This window comes from Zasmidium cellare, assembly GCF_010093935.1.
Source record: "Zasmidium cellare ATCC 36951 unplaced genomic scaffold M409scaffold_13, whole genome shotgun sequence".
In the NCBI taxonomy this organism is placed as follows: Eukaryota; Fungi; Ascomycota; class Dothideomycetes; order Mycosphaerellales; family Mycosphaerellaceae; genus Zasmidium; species Zasmidium cellare.
Window position 1 is genome coordinate 312,415 of NW_022986957.1, and position 21,683 is coordinate 334,097.

The window sequence follows — 21,683 nt, forward strand, 5'->3', positions numbered from 1 at the left end:
GATGTACCTTTACTTCATCAAAGGCCAGGCATGTGACAACGACCTGCGCCGTGATGCTCAGCCGCAAGAGGGTCCAAGCACTGGCCAATGAGAGTTTGTCCAGCCCGCGCGCATGAATTGAAGATACGTTGTGAACCTGGAGACGGTACCTACCTACATGCACTCCGAGCTTGCAAATCACATCTGCCAATATGTATGTCTGAGACTCGTCTGACTGCCTTGTGCTATTAACTGATGATGTCTCCCAGGGCGCCGCTCGTGGATAGAGCCGAGATCAAGTCGGCCTCGCTGCACAACCCACTCTCCATCTTCCTCCACGCCTACATCTGGCCCTTCCTCTTCCTCTGGCCCGCCTTCTTCAGCGTCTACCTCTCCGCCGAGAGCTATGACAAGTACATCAACGGCCAAGAATGGACGTTCGTCTTCTCCGGCACCATCGTCACGCTGCAATCTCTCCTCTGGCTCATGACCTTCTGGGACGTCAACCTCCGCGCCTGGTTTACCGCGACTCGAGCGAAGAGCGTGCAGGATGCCTCGCTTATCAAAGTGATTCCTGAAGCGAACGCCGGCGCGAGTGAGATCTGTGAGATCAAGAAAGAGAGGGTTGCTGGGAGGGAGAATGTCAGTTTTCTGTTTCAGAAGAGACGGTTCTTGTATGATGAGAAGAAGGGCACTTTTGCGCCTCTGGTGTACAACATCGACCAGGAGCCAAAGCCTTTGATCAAGGACTTCCAGCAGTCGAAGGGTCTGGAGAAGAAGGCGGATATCGAGAGGTTGCAGCAATACTACGGACAGAACATCTTTGATATTCCGGTGCCCACGTTCACGGAGCTCTTCAAAGAGCACGCCGTTGCGCCGTTCTTCGTCTTCCAGATCTTCTGTGTCGGACTTTGGATGCTGGACGAGTACTGGTACTACTCGCTCTTCACTCTGTTCATGCTTGTGGTCTTTGAATCTACGGTCGTGTGGCAACGCCAGAGGACTCTCAAGGAGTTCCGAGGAATGAGCATCAAGCCGTACGATGTCTGGGTATATCGCGAGAAGAAGTGGACTGAAGTTCAGAGCGATGCTCTCCTTCCTGGAGATCTTGTGTCAGTTGGCCGTACCAAGGAAGATTCCGGCGTGGCATGTGATATGCTTCTGGTTGAGGGCAGCGCCATCGTAAACGAGGCTATGCTTTCGGGAGAGAGTACGCCAGTGCTCAAGGACTCGATCCAACTGCGACCTGCGGAAGCAAGCATCGAGCCAGAAGGATTGGACAAGAACACTCTTCTTTGGGGAGGAACCAAGGTTCTTCAGGTACAGCATGGTAATGCTTCTGAGGACGCACCTGATACCATCCCTCAAGCTGCTTCTGGCGTGCCACCAGCACCGGATAAGGGATCTCTGGCCATTGTGATCAAGACTGGTTTCGAAACCAACCAGGGTGCCTTGGTCCGGACGATGATCTACTCTACCGAACGTGTCAGCGCCAACAACGTGGAAGCTCTTCTCTTCATCCTGTTCCTCTGTGTCTTCGCAATCGCTGCTTCCTGGTACGTCTGGGTTGAGGGTGTCAAACAGGACCGCAAGAGATCGAAGCTGCTCCTTGATTGTGTGCTCATCATCACATCTGTCGTCCCGCCAGAACTTCCTATGGAACTCAGCTTGGCCGTGAACACTAGTCTTGCAGCTCTGAGCAAGTACGCGATCTTCTGCACCGAGCCATTCCGGATTCCTTTTGCCGGACGTGTGGACATCGCTTGTTTCGATAAGACTGGTACTCTGACCGGGGAGGACCTTGTGGTCGATGGTATTGCTGGACTCTTCTTGGGAAGAACCGACGCAAAGACAGAAGCGGACGGCGCACAGAGTCAGCTCACACGAGTCAGTGATTCTGGATTGGAGACTACCTTGACGCTCGCGACCGCCCATGCTCTCGTCAAACTTGAAGAGGGCGATGTAGTCGGTGAGCCCATGGAGAAGGCTACTCTTGAATCTCTGGGATGGACTCTTGGCAAGAACGATACTCTCACGGGCAAGACTGGCGGCAACCTGGTACAGATTAAGCGCCGATTCCAGTTCTCCTCTGCCTTGAAGAGACAGAGCTCTGTGGCCACAGCTGTAACGACGGATCGTCAGACCGGCAAGAAGACCAAGGGCACCTTCGTTGGTGTGAAGGGTGCGCCGGAGACCATTCGCAAGATGCTTGTCACAGTGCCACCGAAGTATGAGGAGACGTACAAGTACTTCAGCCGAAACGGTGCTCGTGTGCTTGCTCTGGGCTACAAGTTCCTCTCCACGAATGACGAAATCTCACAGAAGAAGGTCAACGACATGAAGCGTGAGGATGCTGAGTGCGAGCTTCACTTTGCTGGATTCCTGATCTTACAATGCCCCCTCAAGGACGATGCCATCAAGGCGGTCCGCATGTTGAACGAGAGCAGCCATCGTGTGGTCATGATCACCGGAGACAACCCGCTCACTGCTGTACATGTCGCGAGACAGGTCGAGATTGTGGACCGAGACGTTCTCATCCTTGATGCACCTGAGAACGACGACAGCGGCGAGAAGCTGGTTTGGAGAAGCGTTGATGATAAGACCAACATTCCTGTCGATGCCGCCAAAGATCTCGACCCTGAGATTCTCAAGTCCAAAGATCTCTGCGTTACTGGCTACGGTCTTTCGAAGTTCAAGGACCAGAAAGCATGGCATTCGCTTCTGCGTCACACCTGGGTGTATGCTCGTGTCTCACCTAAGCAAAAGGAAGAAATTCTGCTTGGCTTGAAGGAGCAAGGCTACACGACACTCATGGCCGGAGATGGCACGAACGACGTCGGCGCTTTGAAGCAAGCACACGTTGGTGTCGCTCTTCTCAACGGTACCAAGGAAGATCTCGACAAGATCAGCAAACACTTCCGCGAGACCAAGATGAAGGAGATCTACGAGAAGCAGAAAGCCATGATGCAGAGATTCAACCAGCCAGACCCACCCGTACCTGCTCAGATCGCCCATCTTTACCCGCCAGGCCCAAGGAACCCGCACCACGAGAAGGCCATGGAGCGTGAGGCAACAACAAAGTCTCAAATTGCTGCTTTGAAGGAAGCCGAGCAGAATGGGAACGCCGACGTTCAGAAGTACACTCCTCCACCGCAGCCTGTTGTAGAGAAGACGCCTCAAGAGATCAAGAAGGAGAAGGCACAGAACGCTGCTAGCCAAATGGCCGAGAAGTTCTCCATGTCCATGCTTGAGGAAGAGCTGAACGCCGATGAACCTCCAACGATCAAGCTCGGTGACGCCTCAGTCGCTGCGCCCTTCACTAGCAAGCTCGCAAACGTTGTCGCCATTCCCAACATCATCCGACAAGGACGATGCACACTCGTGGCCACCATTCAGATGTACAAGATTCTTGCGCTCAACTGCTTGATCAGTGCTTACAGTTTGAGTGTGCTCTACCTCGACGGCATCAAGTTCGGAGATGGACAGGTGACGATCAGCGGTATGCTCATGAGTGTGTGCTTCTTGAGCATTTCTCGTGCAAAGGTAAGTCTGAAACGCTCGTCAGGCTCGATTGATGCTAACATGTTCCTAGCCTGTCGAACAACTCTCCAAGGAGCGACCACAGAACAACATCTGGAACTGGTACATCATCCCATCCGTTCTCGGCCAATTCGCAGTCCACATTGCCACCCTCATCTACATTTCCGACTTCGTCCACAAGTTTGAAGCCAAGAAGGATCGCAGCGAGATCGATCTCGAAGGCGAATTCGAGCCATCGCTTCTCAACTCGGCTATCTACCTCCTCCAGCTGATCCAGCAAATCTCTACCTTCGCCATCAACTACCAAGGTCGCCCCTTCCGTGAATCCATCAAGGAGAACAAGGGCATGTACTGGGGCATCGTGCTCGTCACCGCCGTGGCCTTCTCCTGCGCGACCGAATTCGTCCCCGAGATCAACGAGCAGCTCAAGCTCGTGCCCTTCGAGAATGATTTCAAGATCACCCTGTGCGTTCTTATGATCCTGGACTACGTCGGCTGCTGGTCTGTGGAGAAGATCCTCAAGATGCTCTTCAGCGACTACAAGCCCAAGGACATTGCCGTCAGGAGACCGGATCAGTTGAAGCGCGAACAAGAGCGTTTGAGGATTGAGCAGGAGAAGGCGGATCGGGCGAAGGAGGTTGCCGCGGGCAAGGCTTGAGTTGCGCCGAGTGAGGGTATTGTTGAGTAGAGAATTATACAGTTGAATATAGATTTCGTTCGCTTTGGTCGACTTCTTCTTTCTCTCTCTTCTGGTTGGGGTCCTACGTCGATTCACGTGTTCTTTCACATGCAAGCTGCCGCGGGAGGCTGCTTGCTGAGCTAGCTGATGTGCGGGAGCTTGCTGTATGGAGAGCAAACGATGGAAGTTCTTTGACCGTTCTGGGTACAAGAGTTGGTGTTGCTACTGGATGCTCGGGCTTTGCATCACTTACCTACTCAACAGATACCTACCGGCACGATGGAGGATATTGAGGAGACGCTGAAGAAGATGGAACTGGCAGGTAGCGCAGAAGGGCATGGTGAGAGGAAGGGTGCTGGGGACAAGAGCACGGAAACGGGGCACGAGGCAGGTTTAGAGAATGACGGGGTTGAGGGGAAGGATGACGAGGAAGAGGACAAGACTGCGGTGGCTGGGCTTGGTGGTGTTCTCAAGGGCGATGAAGATGGAAAGAAGCTTGCTGGAGATGATGAGAAGGGCGAAGAGAAGGAGCACGGAGCTGTAGTCGAGGACGATGAGGATGAGCATGAGCATAAGACTGTTGTCAAGAATGACGGGAATGAGAAGATTGTTAAAGAGGAGGATGAGGCTGGTATCAAGGACGGCGAAGACGCAACCGACAAGCATGGCATTGCGTACGGCTTACTTACCCTGCCTTTGAGTGCCTTGCTGACTATTGATAGTGAACCCCAGCCCCTGGCTGGCCCGTCTGCTATAGAGGCTGCCACGGGTGATGAGAATGTCGAGGACCTAAGCGACGCTGAATTTCCCACTGAAGCACTTCCCCAAGACCGGTGCGAAGCAGACAGCGACTTGGACTACGAGCACAATCCCGTGAAGGATACACATAAGCCCATGTAAGTGAAATGAAACAAGCTCCTGCCAATGGTCCTGCTACGTTCGACGCTGACTTCTGTAGGCCTTCCAATGTGGATCCGGCGCTGGGTATCCGCTTCATGAGTAAGACCAAGACAGCTTCCAAGCACGGTCTCCACATCATCAAGAAGCGTCCGAAGAGTGTCTACGAGAATGTCACCTTCATCGACTGCAAGTTCCAAGCCACTGGCACCACCACCTTCCTCGACTGCCAACTGCGCAACGTCACATTCGAGGACTGCCGATTCAAGAACGTCAACCGCTTCGACGACATGATTGCTACCAATACAGAATTCCACGGAGTCAAGTTCGATGGCTACTGGAACGACAAGACATATGACGGCGACGTCGTCGTTCACCAGCCCGAGTTACATCAGCGCCCTTTGGCTCCCAGGCAGCCTCCTCCACCGGTTTGGGACGACCGGGACCCACGTTTGGACGAATTCTTCCACTATAACTCGCTCCTTGAGCGTGTCAGGCAGCCGGCTGGCCTCAAAATCGAGGGCGGTGAGCATGAGTTCTACTACCTCGTCAACTTCCTGGCTTGCACTTTCGATGCGAAGAATCCGACTGTCTTCAAGAATTGTGCTCTTCAACAGGTGACGTTCAAAAACTGCCACTTCTCTGGCAGGTAGGTGCATCCCTCCCTCCTTTTCACAAGTCATGCAACACCCCTTGCTGCTTTACCAAGGAACCACCACACGACAGCGTCAAGACCGCTTGGAAACGGACGCTGACCTTCCATGCAACAGTCGCTTCGTGAATTACTACGCGTTCGGCCTGAAAGTCAACGAATGTACATTCCACGACTCTAAATTCGTCAACGTGGAGTGAGAGGACGATGAAGAGCTGGAGGAGAAGCGATATAGTGGGGAGGAGGTCAGATACTACGGCCTTCCTCAGCGGTTGAAGGATGATTTCATGGAGCTATCGAAGCTGAAGGCGAAGCATGAGGAAGAGCTCGCGAAGAAGAAGAAGACTGAGGAGGAGAGCAAGCAGGTGGAGAACACTAAGGAGGAGGGCAGCAAGGAGGAGGGCGCGGAGAGCAGCGAAAAGGCTGCCGCCGACAGTGGCGAACAGGAGCAACAGCAGGAGCCCGTTGGTGACGAGAGTGAGTGGAACTTCGACACTATGGGAAAGGGCAAAAGCAAGGCTGCTGGATCTGAGAACGAGTCGAAGTAGTCCCTTGACGTAGTATCATGCCCATCACGCATCAGAGCGTACGGCCCCTGAAGCCCACGCGACTTAGGACGATTCGAAACGTATCGGCGGTTGGCACGACGGGAGCTTGGTGCGAGCGAGGCATCCTCGTAGCAACCAGAACGATAGAGCTCGCCTTCTTTCTTTCAATTCAATGTGAGCGTCTTTCACATGCAAGCGCGGAAAATCGGCTGCTTAGCTCCTTGGCGCACATCAGAGCGCTCTTTCCGCTTCAAACAGCGAACTTCGACGCGACCTCTCCATCACAACACACCACACACAACGTGCTATCGCTGTCTCGACGACCTAGTCGACGTTGGCAGCATGGAGAACGACATCAGGAAGCTGTTGGATCGACTTCTGCTCAACCCGCGCACAGAGGGCGATGAGCCTACTAACTCCACCTCACCTGTCGCCGCCACTGAATACGACGCCGCCGCCGCCGCCGCCGATAGCGAGGGAGACTCAGGATCTGATCTAGATGGTGGTGCTGACCTGGGCAACCTCACAGATGACGATCGCGCGGGTGATAGCGGCGTGCTCGTTCCTGCATTGTGAGTAACCTCTTCCCCATACCATTCTCGATTACTGACGTACAACCAGACCATCAAGGCCATCCAACGTCGGCGAGCTTCCAGATGTCTGCTTCAAGAAATGCGACGAACTCATCTTCCCCCCTGAGCATGGCCTCACGATCTCCACTGAAGGCCGGTACACTCGCTACTTCTGTCTCACCTTCATCGACTGCCAATTCGAGAGCAGCGGCATGACCACTTTCGCTGGTTGCCAGCTCAACTTTGTCACCTTCGAAGGCTGCACCTTCAAAGGCGTCAATCAATTCATCAACATCATCGGCGACGGTCTCTGCTACACCAAGTGCACGTTCGACAATCACTGGGAGACAAACCTCAGACACGACTCTAACATTCACCTGGTCAGTCTCACTTTCGAGGGCACCCGGCACAACGGCTACCTCGACCAGAGCGAAGCGGACTGGAGGAGCGACCTGGTTAAAGAGCAGGAGCGCGAGTTTGACAGCTGGTCGAAGCACCCTCGTGTACCTGGGGTAATACACACCGAGGACGAGGATGGCATATGGAAGTCGGGTGGGCGCGGTCTCATGCTCAAAGATAACCGTGAGCACGAGCTCTACCGCGAGGTCTACTTCATCAACTGCACCTTTGACGCTAGCAAGCCCACCATTTTCGACAATTGTGTGCTTGATGCTGTTACCTTCAAGAACGGCTCCTTCTCGGGCAGGTAAGTCATCACTCCATACTCCTCGTCCGCAAGCTTAGTCCTGGTGCTTTGAACACTCCGTGGACTTCTTGTGTCTAAGTCTACGACCAAGGCTAACACTCACTTAGTCGCTTCGAGAACTTCTACGCCAAGGGCCTCAAAGCCACCAACTGCACCTTCAACGACTGCCAGTACGTCAACGTAGCGCGACCAGACCATGAGGTGCTCAACGGTCTGAAACGCAGTGGAACTCGTAATATCGGCGAATCAATGCCTTCACGACTGACCGAGAAGCTGCGAGAAAAGCGGACCCAGAAGCCGTGGAGTCTGACGGATGTCGAAGAGACGCATAACGCGCATTACACATACAAGCCGGCGAAGGGCATCGAGATCAAGGAGAACAGCGGAGAACAGCGGCCTTGCCGCACCGCACCAGAAGAAGGAGAACCAGCCACCAGGCAACCCACCAAAGGAGTGGGATGTGGCCACCATGGGCAAGGGAAAAGGCAGAGCCGACGCACCTGGCGATGATTCGAAGCAGTCTGCCAGCTCTACGCCAATCAGTCGAAGCAGTCCGTCAGCTCTACGCCAGACGCACCAGCTGATACCCCAGCTCCTGCGGTCGCTCGCACCATCTTCAAGACTTTCAACTTCGAGGAGGACCCTGAGACCCGCGAAGAGAAGGACGTGACTGATATGGACCTGCATTCGGTGACGCGTGGTTCACGTCGACGTCAGCGTTATCGTCAGTACAGAATTCCCGGAGTTCCTCATCAATACTCTATCGATGGGCAGAATGGAGGGAAGTGAATGCGGTGGATTGTGGGATGATCAACAAGGACTGATTCTGTGGGATCGGACTGAAGTTGAGTGCGAGAAAGAGTGTGGATGGCGAGAACCGAAATGTTCGAGTAGTCTTGTGCACGAAATGATGAGGGCTGCTCAGCAGCAATGTCTCGAAAAATGTCCTCCTTCGTGACATGCCTTAGGATACTCAAGCGTCTTCGTGGTTGCCGTCGTGACGTTCGTGCCGTTCCAACGCAGGGGTTTATCGATGCTCCTTGCGCTAGGCACATCTCATCTTTACTGACATGCACGGAAAGACCGAGGAGCACAGGAGACGGGAGGCGGAAGGACGAACGTATGGTATGGCAGTAAGACTGTTGACTTATCAGCCATACAAATGCTTGTTGTCATATACTTCAAGAGCCTAGAAAAGGCCACCATGCCGCTTCAAATGCTCAACGAGCCTACCCACGTCCAAAGCCAAACCATCCCTTCTTCTGAGCTGGTTGTGCCGGCTTCTCCTCAACCCCATTGGCCACAGGCTTCTCTGCGACCTGAGGCTTCTCGACTGTTCTGCCAGGATATTCAATGTAATTGAAAGCGACGTCCAGGAACATTGGCTTGACAGGGACTGGCTCGATCTTGGGTGGGTAGGTGACTAGATTCTTCAAGTCGACTTTGGTACCCGGGGATGGGTAGTCGTTGAGTCGCTGGACAATTGGTGCGGCTGAAGTCATATTCTTCTCGGCTGCAATTGCTGAGTTGTCTTGCAGGGCGTGCATCTCCACGAGAGCGTGCATGCGTGAGCAGAGGGAGTCGATGTGGGTGCTTAGCTTCTCGAAGACAGCGGGCTGGATGTCTAGGGTTGGTGGCGAGTCCTCTGAGCTGCCAGAGCTGGAGGCAGGTGGAGGTTGCGACACTAGATCTTGGGCTCGTTTGAGGAGCGCCAGCGCGTTCAGGTGGTTGCTGAGCAAGCTATGCGAGAACGAGATGTTCAAACACTTCAGCGCGCGGAAGTAGTTGGCTTTTGCGTCTAGTTCCTTCACGAACTTCTCGTCTCGCACGGCTCCTCGCAGATCTTTGATCGAGTTGATGCTTTGGATGGTCGAGTCGTACAGTACTGTTCTCTCCCGTAACCGAGCCAGCTTGCGACCCCTCGGCTCTTCCTTCTCGACCTGCTCAGTCTCCCCTTTTCGTGATCGCTTATGCCTCTGCTGATTTTGCGCCTCAAATGTGATTCCATCGTTGTTGCCTATCAGCACACGATTTCGGCCCACGCGCCATGAGACCAGGTCGTAGTTGACGGACAGGCTTGTGACGCGGAGATTCTGCATTCGTGGATCGCTCTCGTCTACGCGTTCCTTTTCCAGTTCGTCGGTGGCTCTCTTGGTTGCGTCCGCTGCATCTTGCGAGGCGATCAAGACATCGTCGTATGCAGCAGCCTTGTCACGCGTTGATGCATCTTGGTTCGCAGACAGATACGCTTTTAGCTTGGACTCTGCCAATGCCACGTTTGCCAGAGCTTGTCCAATCGATGCGTCGACAATTTCGGCTTTTCGTCCTCTCCAATTGACACTGCTTGGTACGTCCAAAGGCGAGTCCTCCTGTTCAGCCTCGTTCTTCGGAGCCGGCTTGTCCTTCAGAGCGTACGGATCCAGCTTCTCAACAGCCTGTGCAAGCTCCTTGTCATCCTTTGGAAAGTGTCGCTTTGCGACTGTAGGGACTGCAATGGTTCGTGAGATATGAGCTTGATACGCTGCATATCGAATGGTCGGATCGATTGTGCTGGCCAAGATCTCTCTGTACACCTCCTTCTTCTCTTTCTCAAGCAGAGCAGCATAAATCACTCTGGCTTGAGAGAAGTTCTGAAGACAGGCCTGCCATCGCTTCTCACTCTGCTGTGCATCCTTCCCTCGCTGGCCTTCCGATTGCTTCTCGAACTCCTCTGATCCTGCCAAAGATGCCTGATATGCCTGCGCCTCCAACACGTCCTGTTCATTTGACTTTGCAACATCTCTGCTCTTTAATACATCCACCAGCTCGCGGGCTACCTTCGCAGCTTTGCTCAGTCGAGAAATGATATGGCTACGAGTTGATCCAGTGATTCCCTTGCTGTCCTCGCTATGGGTCGCCTTCATGTGCATCGCATGCGCCCAAGCACGCTCGGAAGTGAGCAGCAGGAGATGGACGAACTCATGATTGCTCCCGATATCGTCTGCGGTGACTGGCTTCGCAGCGAATTTCTCCTTCTTGGCCGTTGCTCGTCCTAATCGCTTGCGTGTTGATAGGAGCTGTCGCGAGAGCTGGGCGCGGTATGAGTTGTAGTCGCCGAGGAGGAGCGCCTCGCGGTGAGTCGCGACGAATTGGGTGATATCCATGGCGGTAGACTTTGGCAGTGGCAGTGAAAAGTCGAGCATGAGCTGCGATGAAATGAGGTGGGCTGTGGTCCTGTGGGGCAGAAATTGTGGCCTGAGGCATCAAGTTTGGACTTCACCCGCTGCCGAATGGCTATCTATTTCGCCGACAACATCAAGATTGAAGTCTAACGCTTGTATGCCCTCACAGAGCTCATGATGGGCCTTGTATTTTCCATCATTCAAGCCAATTTCTTCCTTTCCTCGCTCTCCTCGCTTCATGGACTGTTCGGCACAACATGAGCCTCCATAAACACCTTTCTTTCTTTCGGCCTCGTCAACGGCGAAGCGTCCAAGAACTGCGAAATCTGCCCATCCGTAAACCGATACAACTTCGCCGAGCCTCTCTGTGGCATACCCAAGAGCTCCAACTCCCATTGGTCAATATGTTCTCCCGTGAACAGCCTTGCCGAATCGATCTTGATGGCATCTTCAGTCTCTCTGGTGTTGTTCTCTCCATCGAGGAGGTCGCGAATGTCGTCCATGGTATCCTCTTCGTGGATCACTAGCCAACTGTCTCGGCGGAAGGAAATGTTCTTGAGCTTCCCATCGGCCTTGCAATGGCTGACGCAACGAAGTGCGATGTCGATGCCTTTATGCGGCCATTTGGTGAGTCCGAGACCGTGTTCTGCTGAGTCGTACTTGTTGAAGCAGTAGGTAGGCAAGAAAGGCATACCGGTGCGTAAGTTGCCCCAGTCCTCGGCGACATGTTGCTTGAGCTTGCTCTTGAATTTGATCATTGACCATCTTTCCCCTCGAAGGCATGAAGAGGCCAGTGTAGAACGCAAGATTGATATCGCTGAACTTTACTTGATTTTACTTCTCTGATTAATTGGAATCGCCGATGCAGAGCTCCTTGAATTCGAAGGCATGCGCTCTGGTGAACTTGATCGTCTTGAAGTCGTTGTCGAACCATACCAGCAACGGCCAGCAATACACAGGACCCAGCGATCTCCCACCTCTCCTATTTCGTGTACTCTAGGTTCGCTTTGCTCAGTAATGGCTATGTTGCCAATACGGAGACATTCAGCTTGCTCTGCGCTCCGACGCTCTGTAATCGATCTTGCGGCCGGTCTGCCTTCGCCGGCGCAATGGTCACATCACACATCAACTTCCATCTTCTGGCCAGCGATCCCAAAAACATCCCCTATCTCAGCGAGTCTCGGGGTGCCGTCCAGCGGCATCGCGCTCCAAGGAACGCTGGGGATCTCGAGAGAAGCGGCCAAGGCTACCACCAACTCATTGCCCTTGTTGGCGCCCTTCACGCCAGGGGTGAACACTCTATCCTTGGCAACTTCCGCAGCTGCATTACAAATACCACCTCAAGCACCAGCACCAGCACCCGCACCCGCAGGAGCGGTAAGTCGCGTCGGTGTTGTCAAGCAGTCGTCAGCGCCGTGCTTTCATTCTGCACCTTCGTCTTCGATCAGGAAATCGGATGAATCAAAACTGTCTGACACCACAAGAACGAGACAAGACCGGAGACAAGACGTGACTGTCGCGAGGTTGCATACCCTTCGCTTTGAGCGGGATTTTCTCGAGAGGATACGTCGACGGGACCAGCAAGCCAACGTTCGATAGCATGGCCGGGCTTGTTCTCTTGGGGATGGTCTCGTCGAAGTGAAGTCGGATCAGCGCCTTCGGTTGGTGAGATCGCTGCACTGCGTTGCGCTCGACCTTGGAGAGAGGGCTTTGTCTCGAGGGAATCTTGTTGGCGCTTTTCTCCTCATTTTGTGACGTGCAAAAACGAACACAAGAAGAGACATCGAAGAGAAGATCCACCTACCGTGTGGCACAGTTGCGCTTCTTCTCTATTGTTGTCAGCTTTGTTGTGACGATGGGGCTCGTGCCACTGTTGTTTCCGGATTGGGAAAGCCTCACATGGTGAAATGTCATTCACTCAACTCACATCTTCCTCCATAGTAATCTCTCATACTATGCAGAGGCATGTCGTACCAGTGCATTCCTCATAGTGCTAGTCGTGGGCATAGATCAACATGTATGTCAACCAATACAGCAAATCTACTGTTCTTCCTCCTTCTTCTGTCCCTGCCCCGTAAAAGCACCTCCAAGCCCAGAGCCCAGGTTATATCCCGTCTTGCCAACACCAGCAACGGTCGAATAGCCCTGCATAGCAAATCAGCACAGGAGTTATAAAACTCAACACACTCAAAGACTCACCGCATTCCCAACAGTGTCCCCAGCATCCTTCACCGCACCACCGAGCGACCCCAACGTGCCCGTAGCAGCATTGGTGGCATAGTCGACCGCTTGTCCCGCATAACCGTGCGTACTCTCAGGCAGTCTGTCCTTCACCATGCCATGGGCACTGTCTGCAGTGCCCTGGACGTAGCCCTGTCCTTGCTGATGGACGCTATCGCCCGTGTCACGAACGTAATCAGCAGTCGATTGCTGATACTGGCCCGCCGTCTCCTGCGCAGAAGAAGCGTAACCCTGCGCTTTCTCCCCGTATTGCGAAGCCATGTCTTGTGCCTTTTGCTGGTAGTCTCCGGCGGTATTCTGGGCGTTCTCGAGCGTGGATTGGGCGTAGTTGGAGGCTTGCTCGCCATACGACTGTGCTTGGCCTGTTGCGCCAGAAGTCGTCTCTTGTGCAGACTGGGCTACTTGCTCGCCGGTCTGCTGGGCCGACTTGCCGGCTTCTTGTCCTGCCTGCTGGGTTGCTTTGCCTGCGCTCTGGGCGGCGCCTTGGGCCTGTTGAGAGGCGTTCTGTGCCTGGGCTTGAGCATCTCCTCCCGGTTGTTGGCCCTGCGAGCCTGGGAAGAGCTCGATCTTGACTGCTGAGTTGTCTAGGACGCGCATGGTGAGGATGTTATGGATGTAGTGGATTGAGGTAGTTACGAATGTGTTTCAGAGAGACGGGCAGAGAATTAAGAATATGGAACTGGCAAGTAAATAATACTTCTTACCTCCTACAATACGTAGCGCTCCCACTCATCGTCGTCCAACCTGTGGCATTCGTTCGCTCAACGTGCACGGCAGCCATTCCAGCATGACGCAGCCACACCTCACAAGACATGTCAAGCAGGTCTGATACGGTGGCGCTGAACTCTATCGCGCTCGATCACAGCAACTCGAATGGGCAAATGCGAAGGACGAGCGAGGCGCGTCTGATGTCGAATCGTTCCCAAGATTTGGACGTCACTGTGGGGCCAGGGTCTGGATCGAGTGCGATTTGGCGTGAATGATTGCCTGAGGCAGTAATATTCGGAGCACACGCCGCGGACCCTACGCCTTCTTCCTCCTCTTTCCACCACCGCTACCGCCTTCAGCACCATCGGCCCAGCTCTTCCTCTTCCTGCCCTCCCGCTTCCAGAAGTCATCTCGCTCACGCTTCTCACGCTCCTTTCTCTTCTCGTCATTCTCTGCGACCTTGGCACGGTACGGTTGCCGTCTTTCCTCCTGTTTCTGGCGACGCTTCTCGATCTTCTCGTTCCTCAAAGTCATGACTTGTTGCATGAGTCTACGTGCAACCTTCTCCTCACCGCCAACAACAACAGCACGCTTCGATGTATACGTATCCTTCTTTTGCGGCTTCATCTGTGTGATCTGAGACTTGTATGGTAGATCCGCCTGCAGCTTGCGAGGTACGCGAAGAGGGTTGAAATGACGCTCTTGACGCTCCACTGGCCTGTATGTGCTATTCTTCTCTTTTGGTGTTGGAATGTTCTGTGCAGCACGGACCTGACCAGTCAGACGCATGCCTTCCCACGAGTCTGCCGAACCTCCTTCCAAAAGATTGGTGACAGGGTTGTAGAAGCGATGAGGCTTGACAGGATACCAAGCTCGAAGGATTATGATGTCGCTCATCAAGACCTTGTCTTCAAAGGTAGCCCTGAAGCAGCCCTCAGGCTTGGAGAGTGCCTTCTTGATCTGACCTCGGATGCCAGAGACGGTCTTGATGCCAGCGCCTTCAAACTTGGCAATCTCAAGGGCCGAACCAAACATATCTTTGATGAATGCGGTGTTTTTGAAGATCTTGTAGGGATGACCCGTCAGCTTCAGCTTCTTCACAATCTCAGTGCCTTCGTCCACGTTCAGCACGACACCGGTAGCTGCTATTCGAAAGCCAGGATTCTTGTTTGAGAAGTTTTGCACGCAACAGAAACCGGTGTTTGGAGCCGCCAAAGGACCGTAGAACGTGCCAAAGCAGTGCATATGCTCTGGCGTATACTTGAGCATCCTGTTCCTCGTCCGTGAGTCGCTGATGCTGTAGACTGGAGTCGATTGGAATCGCCGCCAACCCAGCGAGAAAATGAGTGGGTCGTTCGTCTTCAGGATCTTCTTGTGCCATCTGTGGCGCTTGATCCGAACCTGGACAAATCCGAATCGTTCTTCAGTAGGCTGCAAGCCACCGATCAGGAGCGGGAACCTCGAATCGAAGTTCTCGGTGAACTCGCAAGGTACGGATGAGAGGATGAGACGAGCATACGTGCCAGCTCGGAAACCCTCAGCACGTACCCGGGAGGCTTCATCCAGTGCCTCGAATTCGCTCCTGTTGATTTCTTGCTGCTTTTGAAGCAAGGCTTTTTGGGCATCATACCACTCATCCTCGCCATACTCTTGCTCTTCGGCCTTTCCATTGGCTTCGCGGTTGGTGTTTTTAGGATTGAGAAAGCCTTCACGGTCTTCCTCCTCGAAACGCAACTTCAGCTCCTCCTTCTTCCGAGCGTTCTTTTCTCGCTCGTCTTCGATGGTCTCTTCAGCTGCGCCATGGCTCTCCCCTGCCTCCAAATCCTCAAACTCGCCATCACCCTCATCTTCATCGTCGGCGATGCCTTCGAACTCATCATCTTCTCTGTCGCCCAGTTCTTCACCGTTAGCGCCTGTTAGACGTGTGGATGCAAAGCGCTGTCTTAATGCTTCCACGTTGTCTTCATCAGTCCACTTCTGTTCCAGTTCTTCGTAGTCAAATTCGGGAATCATTCGATCATCGTCTTGTTCGATGGATCCAGGTCGTCTCCTCTTGAAGAAGTCATCATCTTGCTCCTCGGCATCTCTGTCATCTCCCCTCTCGTCTTCGCCTCGCCACTTCTTCACGATATCCGCAGTCGACAGCATATCATTGTAGATCATCTTCGCCAACTCGGCGACCCGGTATGGCTGTCTTCGGCCTTGCAAGTCTTTGGCACGTTGCGACAAGTTGCTCTTCCAGCGGGCAGCACCGTCATCATCCTCATCCTCATCCTCATCGGCTTCTGAGTCGTCTTCAAGGTCCTGGTCAGATACCGATGAAAGGAAGCCCAAGTCACTGTCGGAATCTGCAAATGCAACGTCGCCATCGACTTCGCGATCCTTGTCCTTACGAGATCGACCCAGCTTCTCTGGAGCTTGCTGCAACGTGTCCAGGTCAGCATCATCGTCTGTATCGGCACTGGCAAAGCCCTCATCCTCGACGTCTTCATCATCCTGATCATCCCGCTCTACAACGGTTGGCTTCCTTGCGCTGCGCCGACCCGTATCGTGCCTTTCCTCGTCGTCCAGTTGCCGCAGCCTCTCGCCTCGATCAAACAGCGCAATGCCCTGATCGTCTTCTCCAAGCAACTTCCGCTCTCCTTGAAGTCCGACGACCATTTGCTCGCCGAGACCTCTCTCCTCGTCGTCTTCCTCAGCATCGAACGTGTTGCTTTTGACATCGATGTACACTGCATCCTTGTCCACCAGGACACCTCCAACATCGCTCATCGGAGCATAGATGAGTTTCTGCTTGTCGCCGAGTCTCCTTCTCTTTTTCGTCCCTTCTTTCTTTTCCTGCTCTTGCGTGAAGTAAGGCGTGGGACATGGATCTGGCAGCTTCTCGACTCGTTCTACTTTCAGATCCCCAATACCAGGGACATGAACTCTTGCATCGTTCGAAGGAAAGTTGGTACCTCGCAGGTAGCCATATAATGCTATGGTTCGATCGCATTTCGCATCCTTTTCGACAGTGGTTGGAGGGGTGATATCGAGCATCCGGTCGGCCAGAGCATAGGGGTGGGAATTGCGCCACACCAGCGGTCGCGGATTCTTCATGACACTGAGGAAGCGCGACAGGTTCAGTACTTCTCGATCGGGATATCTGCCGTTGATCACACCGGAGAGATAGAAAAGCTTCGCTCCCTGATAGAGCTCCGACCAGAAACGGTGCTTCAGTCTCTTCTTTTGGGCCTTGAGGGTATCTTGCTTCCGGAAGAGGTCCAAGTGGGTGAGAATCCCAAACACGTTACCTGGCATACCAGTGCTGCTCAGGACAGACAAGAATTCCATGGTTTCCATCTCGAAGCCATAGTTACCGTCGATCATGAGCAGTACGATATCCACCACCTTTGCTAGGTCGACCGCAGCAGCAAGGCTGTCGCTCGGGCATTCCATGATCGTGAGTCGCCGTCTCTTGCCCGTCACGACTGTAATTGGTCCAGTAGGATCTGTAACAGTCTGCTTCGTGTATCGTCGTACCAAGCTCTTTATCAGTGTCGTCTTTCCCACACCGGGAGGTCCAACGACTCCGACAACCAGAGGTGGAGCCTCCTCTGGAAGTCTATCGACCAAGGGAACATGCAGTCTCTTTTCCTTAACATCGTGGCTCCTCGCCGCCTGCTTTGCCAATCGTCCTGGTGCTGCGTAGGCGAATGCCTTTGGGTTCGGCTGGCTCTTGTCTTTGCCCTTCTTCTCCTTAGTCGGGCGATGCGCCCGATGGGTCTGTTCTTCACCCGCCATGCTGCTGCTCGTCCTCCTGCTACATGGAAGAGAACGAAGTCGACGCCAAGATTTCGCGGGTTCTCAGAAAATCTCGAGCTCGGATCACAAACCTTATCTCGGCGAACGGCGACGGATCGCGGCTAGAGCCGGTTCTGTCGCGTGCCACCATCCCTGCACGCGATGACGAAACGTTCGAAGCCCGCATGTGAGAGCATGAAGCTGCGTCCGTCTTCCAGGCTTCGACATTCAACTCCAACTTCCACTGCAAAACATTCATCTCGTCCACCAATACGTTCAATCCAATCCCTCAAGCTGCACCCTTTCATACGACGATTCTCTTCGATTCGATCTTTCAAAATGCCTTACAAGATCAACGTATGACCTCCACTGCCTAGCACGAAGCACATCGCTGACTGAGTATTAGGTTTCCTTGAAGAAGGATGCCGATGCTGCGCAGCTTGACCAGTACGTACTGTTGCGTTGACTTGATCTAGTAGCGTGCTAACATAGCCCAGAGCCAAGAAGCAGGTCTCTGACCAAGGCGGAAAAGTCGTCAACGAGTACAAGTTGGTCAAGGGCTTCACGTACGCATATGCTCCATTCGTGTTGAAACAGATCCTGACGCTCTACAGTGCTGAATTCCCAGACGACAAGGTCCACTCTCTGCAGTCCAACGACCATGTGAATGTAGAGGCGGACAGCAAGGTCACGACGCAATAAAGGACACGAGCTGCCATGAAGATGGGGTATCATGAGTTACGAGTATAGACGACTCAAATAAAACATAACGTCTCCATGACACGCAATGACAACCCTCTATGCTGGATAAAGATATGTGACCTTCTCAGTCTCATGTGTCAGATCCGTCGATGATCTACTACTGACTGGTCCATTAATTCTCCTCTTCGGCCTTTCGAGTCTCCTCGCAACAGGAGCTCGCATGTCCAGCATATTCATCAATGGCCCTTAGCACAAGGCTTATGCACTTTTCAGCCCTGCCTTGACCCTGCTCTTGAGCTCACTATGCTGCTGCATGCGAGGTAGGCGTTTCGCATGTTCCGCAGGTGACGGCGGCAGCCACTCTTCCAACTTTCAGTTAAGTGATGCAGTTCACCCTGTCGAAAAGACGGGACGGGTGTCTGGCTTGCATTCTGACAGCCTCGTCTGTGATTCTCCATCGCATTATCCTTCCAACAGTACTCCCCAACTTCACACCTCCCCATTACCCCTTCCCAGACTGACATCCCCCCCTCTGACTTGCCGATCACTCCTCCCAACGTCAAAGCCCACCATCCTATCCCCATCCGCATCCTCAAAAACGAACTCTTCCCCACTAACACTCCCCCTCCTACTCCCTGTCGCATCAATCACAACCATGCGCCGGGGCACAATAAAGGACGTAATCGCATTGGATATTCGGTCTCGTAGTGAGCTCGTGTGTTCTGATATCGATCCGAGCGGGAGGTATTGGCCGTATCGATTGCGTTGATGTCGAATTATAGGGGCAATGACGAAGGCGCCGATTACGTAGATTGCGAGGGCGATGAGGGCCGGGATGAAGATGATCTGTGGTTGGTTAGCAGCAGAACCTCTACTTGGCTTCAACAACTGACCTTGAAGACGTCGAAGAACCCCATGTTGAATAACGAGTGGATCCGTGGATTGGGTCGATGGAGTTGCTTTGAGAAGCCAAGGTGGCTTACGCGGCGGTCTTACTATGCGGTCTGGTGCCTTGACGTTGCGATTGCCGACCGACAGTAGAGAAACGAATGTGTATTAGCAATAAAGATTATAAGAGATGCAATACTTTGAGAATGGATGTGAAGTGCATGCCTGTCGAAGTTGGTCCCAAAGAGCTGTGTAAATACAGTGAGTCCGTGCACAGCGCTAGTATAACGGTATCGACTTCATCGCATCAGATCCTGCCTCCTTTTCACATCTCGAACTCGCGACCGAATTCATCCTTGTTTCCTGCCACTTACCTTCAAGCCTGACGATCTGAACGCTTCTATCCGCTAGGGATCAAGGAATGTGCGCCGGCAAGGCGAATGATCTGATCTGTAAGCCTCGACCATGGACGCTTATAGGCGAGTGAACCCTACGATGAGGAAAAGAAACCACGACATAAACTTCATCGTCCACTGAAGCGCTTATCACGTATATACCAACACCTTGAAAGACTAGTCTTTGGCGAAGACATTACAACCTACATTCAACAACACATTCTGGGCGCAAAATCACTTTTCGAAGCTATTCTCATCCACAACGCCTGCACCAAGTACTGCCGACCTTAGAGGTGACATTTCAGATGATACGGGAACCCGGCAACAGGTTTGCTCCAGACCGTATTACTCGCACAAGAATCCGGATCGTATCCTTCAGCCTGGAAGATCTTCTGGATCTGGCGACGGCGGATTCCCGTGTTGGACCCTTCGAACACCGGCAGACAGATGGCATCATTCATCATGAGACCATATGGCTGGTCGGTATCATAGGATGTCACACCAACGGCTTGCATCGCTTCCAGGACACATTGAATGGCTGTCTCTGAACCGTACACTTTTGCTTGGTAGGCTAGCTCTGCCTCACCTGTGATGTCCAGGTAATGGCAGGCCTTCCACGTGAGATATCGGGTCGTCTCCATTCTCATTTTCATGCTGATGAGAAAGTCGGCGACGCTCTGGTACTGAATCGTGGGACGTGAACCGCCTCGTTTGTCAGTGGTGACAATCTTCAAAGTGTGAATGAAGCAGGATCTCATGAGGCCCGCCGCTCCAGCGCCGACCAAGGCTGCGGACTCCGTGAAGGCGGCTACGTTGACCATGGCGCCTTTCCCAGGCATAGCAAGGATGTTCTTGGTCGGAACACGGAAGTTGGTGAAATGAGTTCGAGGGCCAGAGTGCGCACGGAATCCGTGTGTCTCGATATCGACGCCGACGCGAAAGCAGTCGCGGTTTCTTGGGTCGTGAAACTGCTCGCGCGTGATGACCACGATGCCAATGGTATCCATGGGCGCCGCTTGGGATCCGAAGCGACATACGAGACATATAAGTTCTGGTCCTTTGAAGTCCCACTACGAAGACGTTAGCAATGGGATCCATTCGAGCTATGGGCAGTACTAACTCCACCGCTACTGGAAGCCCAAATCTTGCCTCCGTTGATGACAACCTCATTACCTTGAACCTTTGCGAACGTCTGGACTCCTTGGCCGCCTTCGTTCTGAAGCCAGTTCGCAGAGCCCGTAGGCTCCGAAAACCCCAGCGCCGCAAGCGGTGTTCCCTTACAGGTCAAAAATGGGGCGAGGAACCTCTTCTTCTGCTCGTCATTTCCACTAAGACGCTTTAGCAGGAACATTCAGCAACGTCGCTTGTTAAGAAATACTCACTACATGAAAATAGGAGAAAGACCCAACCCCGTCACCAGCCACGTAATCGGCAGGCTAGAATCCTGCGCAAAGAACTCCTCGCACACCAAGGCTACATCCACGAGACTCTTCCGCGTGCCGCCAAACTCCTCTGGGATTTGTATTTTGATCCAGCCGCCTTCGATCATCGCGCGGTAGGCGTCCTTGGTGGCACGAAACCGCTCGAATTGCGTGGGAAGCTTGAGATATTCCGCTCGACATGGCGCGAGGACGTCTTCAGCGAACTTGCGAGCGGCCGATTTGAGGGCGGCCTGTGAAGGGGACAGTGTGAAGTCGATGGGCATCGTGACAGAGGATGTGTCGTTGGTTGCCGCGTGGGCTAGGAAAGTTGGACTGGGAATCGATACTCTGGACCGGACTTCTTACAAATGGCATCGATGCATCGTGGTGTGAGATGAGGTACTATATACTTGCTTGCCAGTGGGACACTGCTTTGCTGGTATCGTTTACCCATCTGCCCGATTCGACTCAAAGGAACCCCATCGCTCGAAACCTCGACGCATCTCCTCATCTCGGGCACGGAGGGTCAGCGCGAAAGGCAGGAGTACGATTGGTGAGACACACTCCTTATCTGCGTATTGGATGTCAGAGCCTTGTCCGATCCGATGCTCTGGACAAGTCTACACAGCTTTCAGAGTCGACGGGGTAATGCCAAGACCGTCACATGTTTTGCATATGTCACCAAACCCCCCATCTCGTTCTGAAAGTGTTCAACGCCTTTGGTTCTTCTGGGATGCATATCTCCACGGTCGACTAGGCGTCGCTGGATCTTATCAGTACAGCTAAAAGCAGAGCTGCAAGGCTGGACAAG

At 53.4% G+C, this 21,683-nt stretch overlaps 9 protein-coding genes across 9 annotated transcripts; 3 read left to right on the plus strand and 6 right to left on the minus strand.

The window, feature by feature from the left end:
- Window positions 1–237: 237 nt before the first annotated feature.
- On the plus strand, window positions 238–4,177 carry M409DRAFT_65635 (uncharacterized protein; the record flags this gene model as incomplete). Its single annotated transcript, XM_033816602.1, has 2 exons — window positions 238–3,522; window positions 3,572–4,177. 2 exons carry the CDS (start codon window positions 238–240, stop codon window positions 4,175–4,177), a joined length of 3,891 nt encoding a protein of 1,296 aa, XP_033669002.1.
- A 300-nt stretch (window positions 4,178–4,477) lies between these two features.
- Window positions 4,478–7,905, plus strand: M409DRAFT_53430 (uncharacterized protein; the record flags this gene model as incomplete). The annotated part of the gene is made up of 9 exons (XM_033812367.1): window positions 4,478–4,872; window positions 4,921–5,094; window positions 5,157–5,744; window positions 5,866–5,943; window positions 5,983–6,224; window positions 6,492–6,867; window positions 6,917–7,573; window positions 7,681–7,784; window positions 7,847–7,905. The coding sequence occupies 9 exons, from the start codon at window positions 4,478–4,480 to the stop codon at window positions 7,903–7,905; spliced, it is 2,673 nt and encodes an 890-aa protein (XP_033669003.1).
- Window positions 7,906–8,802: 897 nt separating this feature from the next.
- Window positions 8,803–10,716, minus strand: M409DRAFT_21562 (uncharacterized protein; the record flags this gene model as incomplete). Its single annotated transcript, XM_033805914.1, has 1 exon — window positions 8,803–10,716. The coding sequence occupies one exon, from the start codon at window positions 10,714–10,716 to the stop codon at window positions 8,803–8,805; it is 1,914 nt and encodes a 637-aa protein (XP_033669004.1).
- A 254-nt stretch (window positions 10,717–10,970) lies between these two features.
- M409DRAFT_21563 (uncharacterized protein) lies at window positions 10,971–11,492 on the minus strand (the record flags this gene model as incomplete). Its single annotated transcript, XM_033805915.1, has 1 exon — window positions 10,971–11,492. The coding sequence occupies one exon, from the start codon at window positions 11,490–11,492 to the stop codon at window positions 10,971–10,973; it is 522 nt and encodes a 173-aa protein (XP_033669005.1).
- Window positions 11,493–12,774: 1,282 nt separating this feature from the next.
- Window positions 12,775–13,572, minus strand: M409DRAFT_21564 (uncharacterized protein; the record flags this gene model as incomplete). The annotated part of the gene is made up of 2 exons (XM_033805916.1): window positions 12,775–12,879; window positions 12,934–13,572. 2 exons carry the CDS (start codon window positions 13,570–13,572, stop codon window positions 12,775–12,777), a joined length of 744 nt encoding a protein of 247 aa, XP_033669006.1.
- Window positions 13,573–13,998: 426 nt separating this feature from the next.
- M409DRAFT_21565 (uncharacterized protein) lies at window positions 13,999–17,466 on the minus strand (the record flags this gene model as incomplete). The annotated part of the gene is made up of 1 exon (XM_033805917.1): window positions 13,999–17,466. The coding sequence occupies one exon, from the start codon at window positions 17,464–17,466 to the stop codon at window positions 13,999–14,001; it is 3,468 nt and encodes a 1,155-aa protein (XP_033669007.1).
- A 339-nt stretch (window positions 17,467–17,805) lies between these two features.
- On the plus strand, window positions 17,806–18,168 carry M409DRAFT_21566 (uncharacterized protein; the record flags this gene model as incomplete). Its single annotated transcript, XM_033805918.1, has 3 exons — window positions 17,806–17,823; window positions 17,873–17,913; window positions 17,964–18,168. The coding sequence occupies 3 exons, from the start codon at window positions 17,806–17,808 to the stop codon at window positions 18,166–18,168; spliced, it is 264 nt and encodes an 87-aa protein (XP_033669008.1).
- Window positions 18,169–18,657: 489 nt separating this feature from the next.
- Window positions 18,658–19,085, minus strand: M409DRAFT_21567 (uncharacterized protein; the record flags this gene model as incomplete). The annotated part of the gene is made up of 2 exons (XM_033805919.1): window positions 18,658–19,014; window positions 19,062–19,085. 2 exons carry the CDS (start codon window positions 19,083–19,085, stop codon window positions 18,658–18,660), a joined length of 381 nt encoding a protein of 126 aa, XP_033669009.1.
- A 653-nt stretch (window positions 19,086–19,738) lies between these two features.
- M409DRAFT_65652 (uncharacterized protein) lies at window positions 19,739–21,156 on the minus strand (the record flags this gene model as incomplete). The annotated part of the gene is made up of 3 exons (XM_033816610.1): window positions 19,739–20,521; window positions 20,572–20,779; window positions 20,834–21,156. 3 exons carry the CDS (start codon window positions 21,154–21,156, stop codon window positions 19,739–19,741), a joined length of 1,314 nt encoding a protein of 437 aa, XP_033669010.1.
- Window positions 21,157–21,683: the final 527 nt, after the last annotated feature.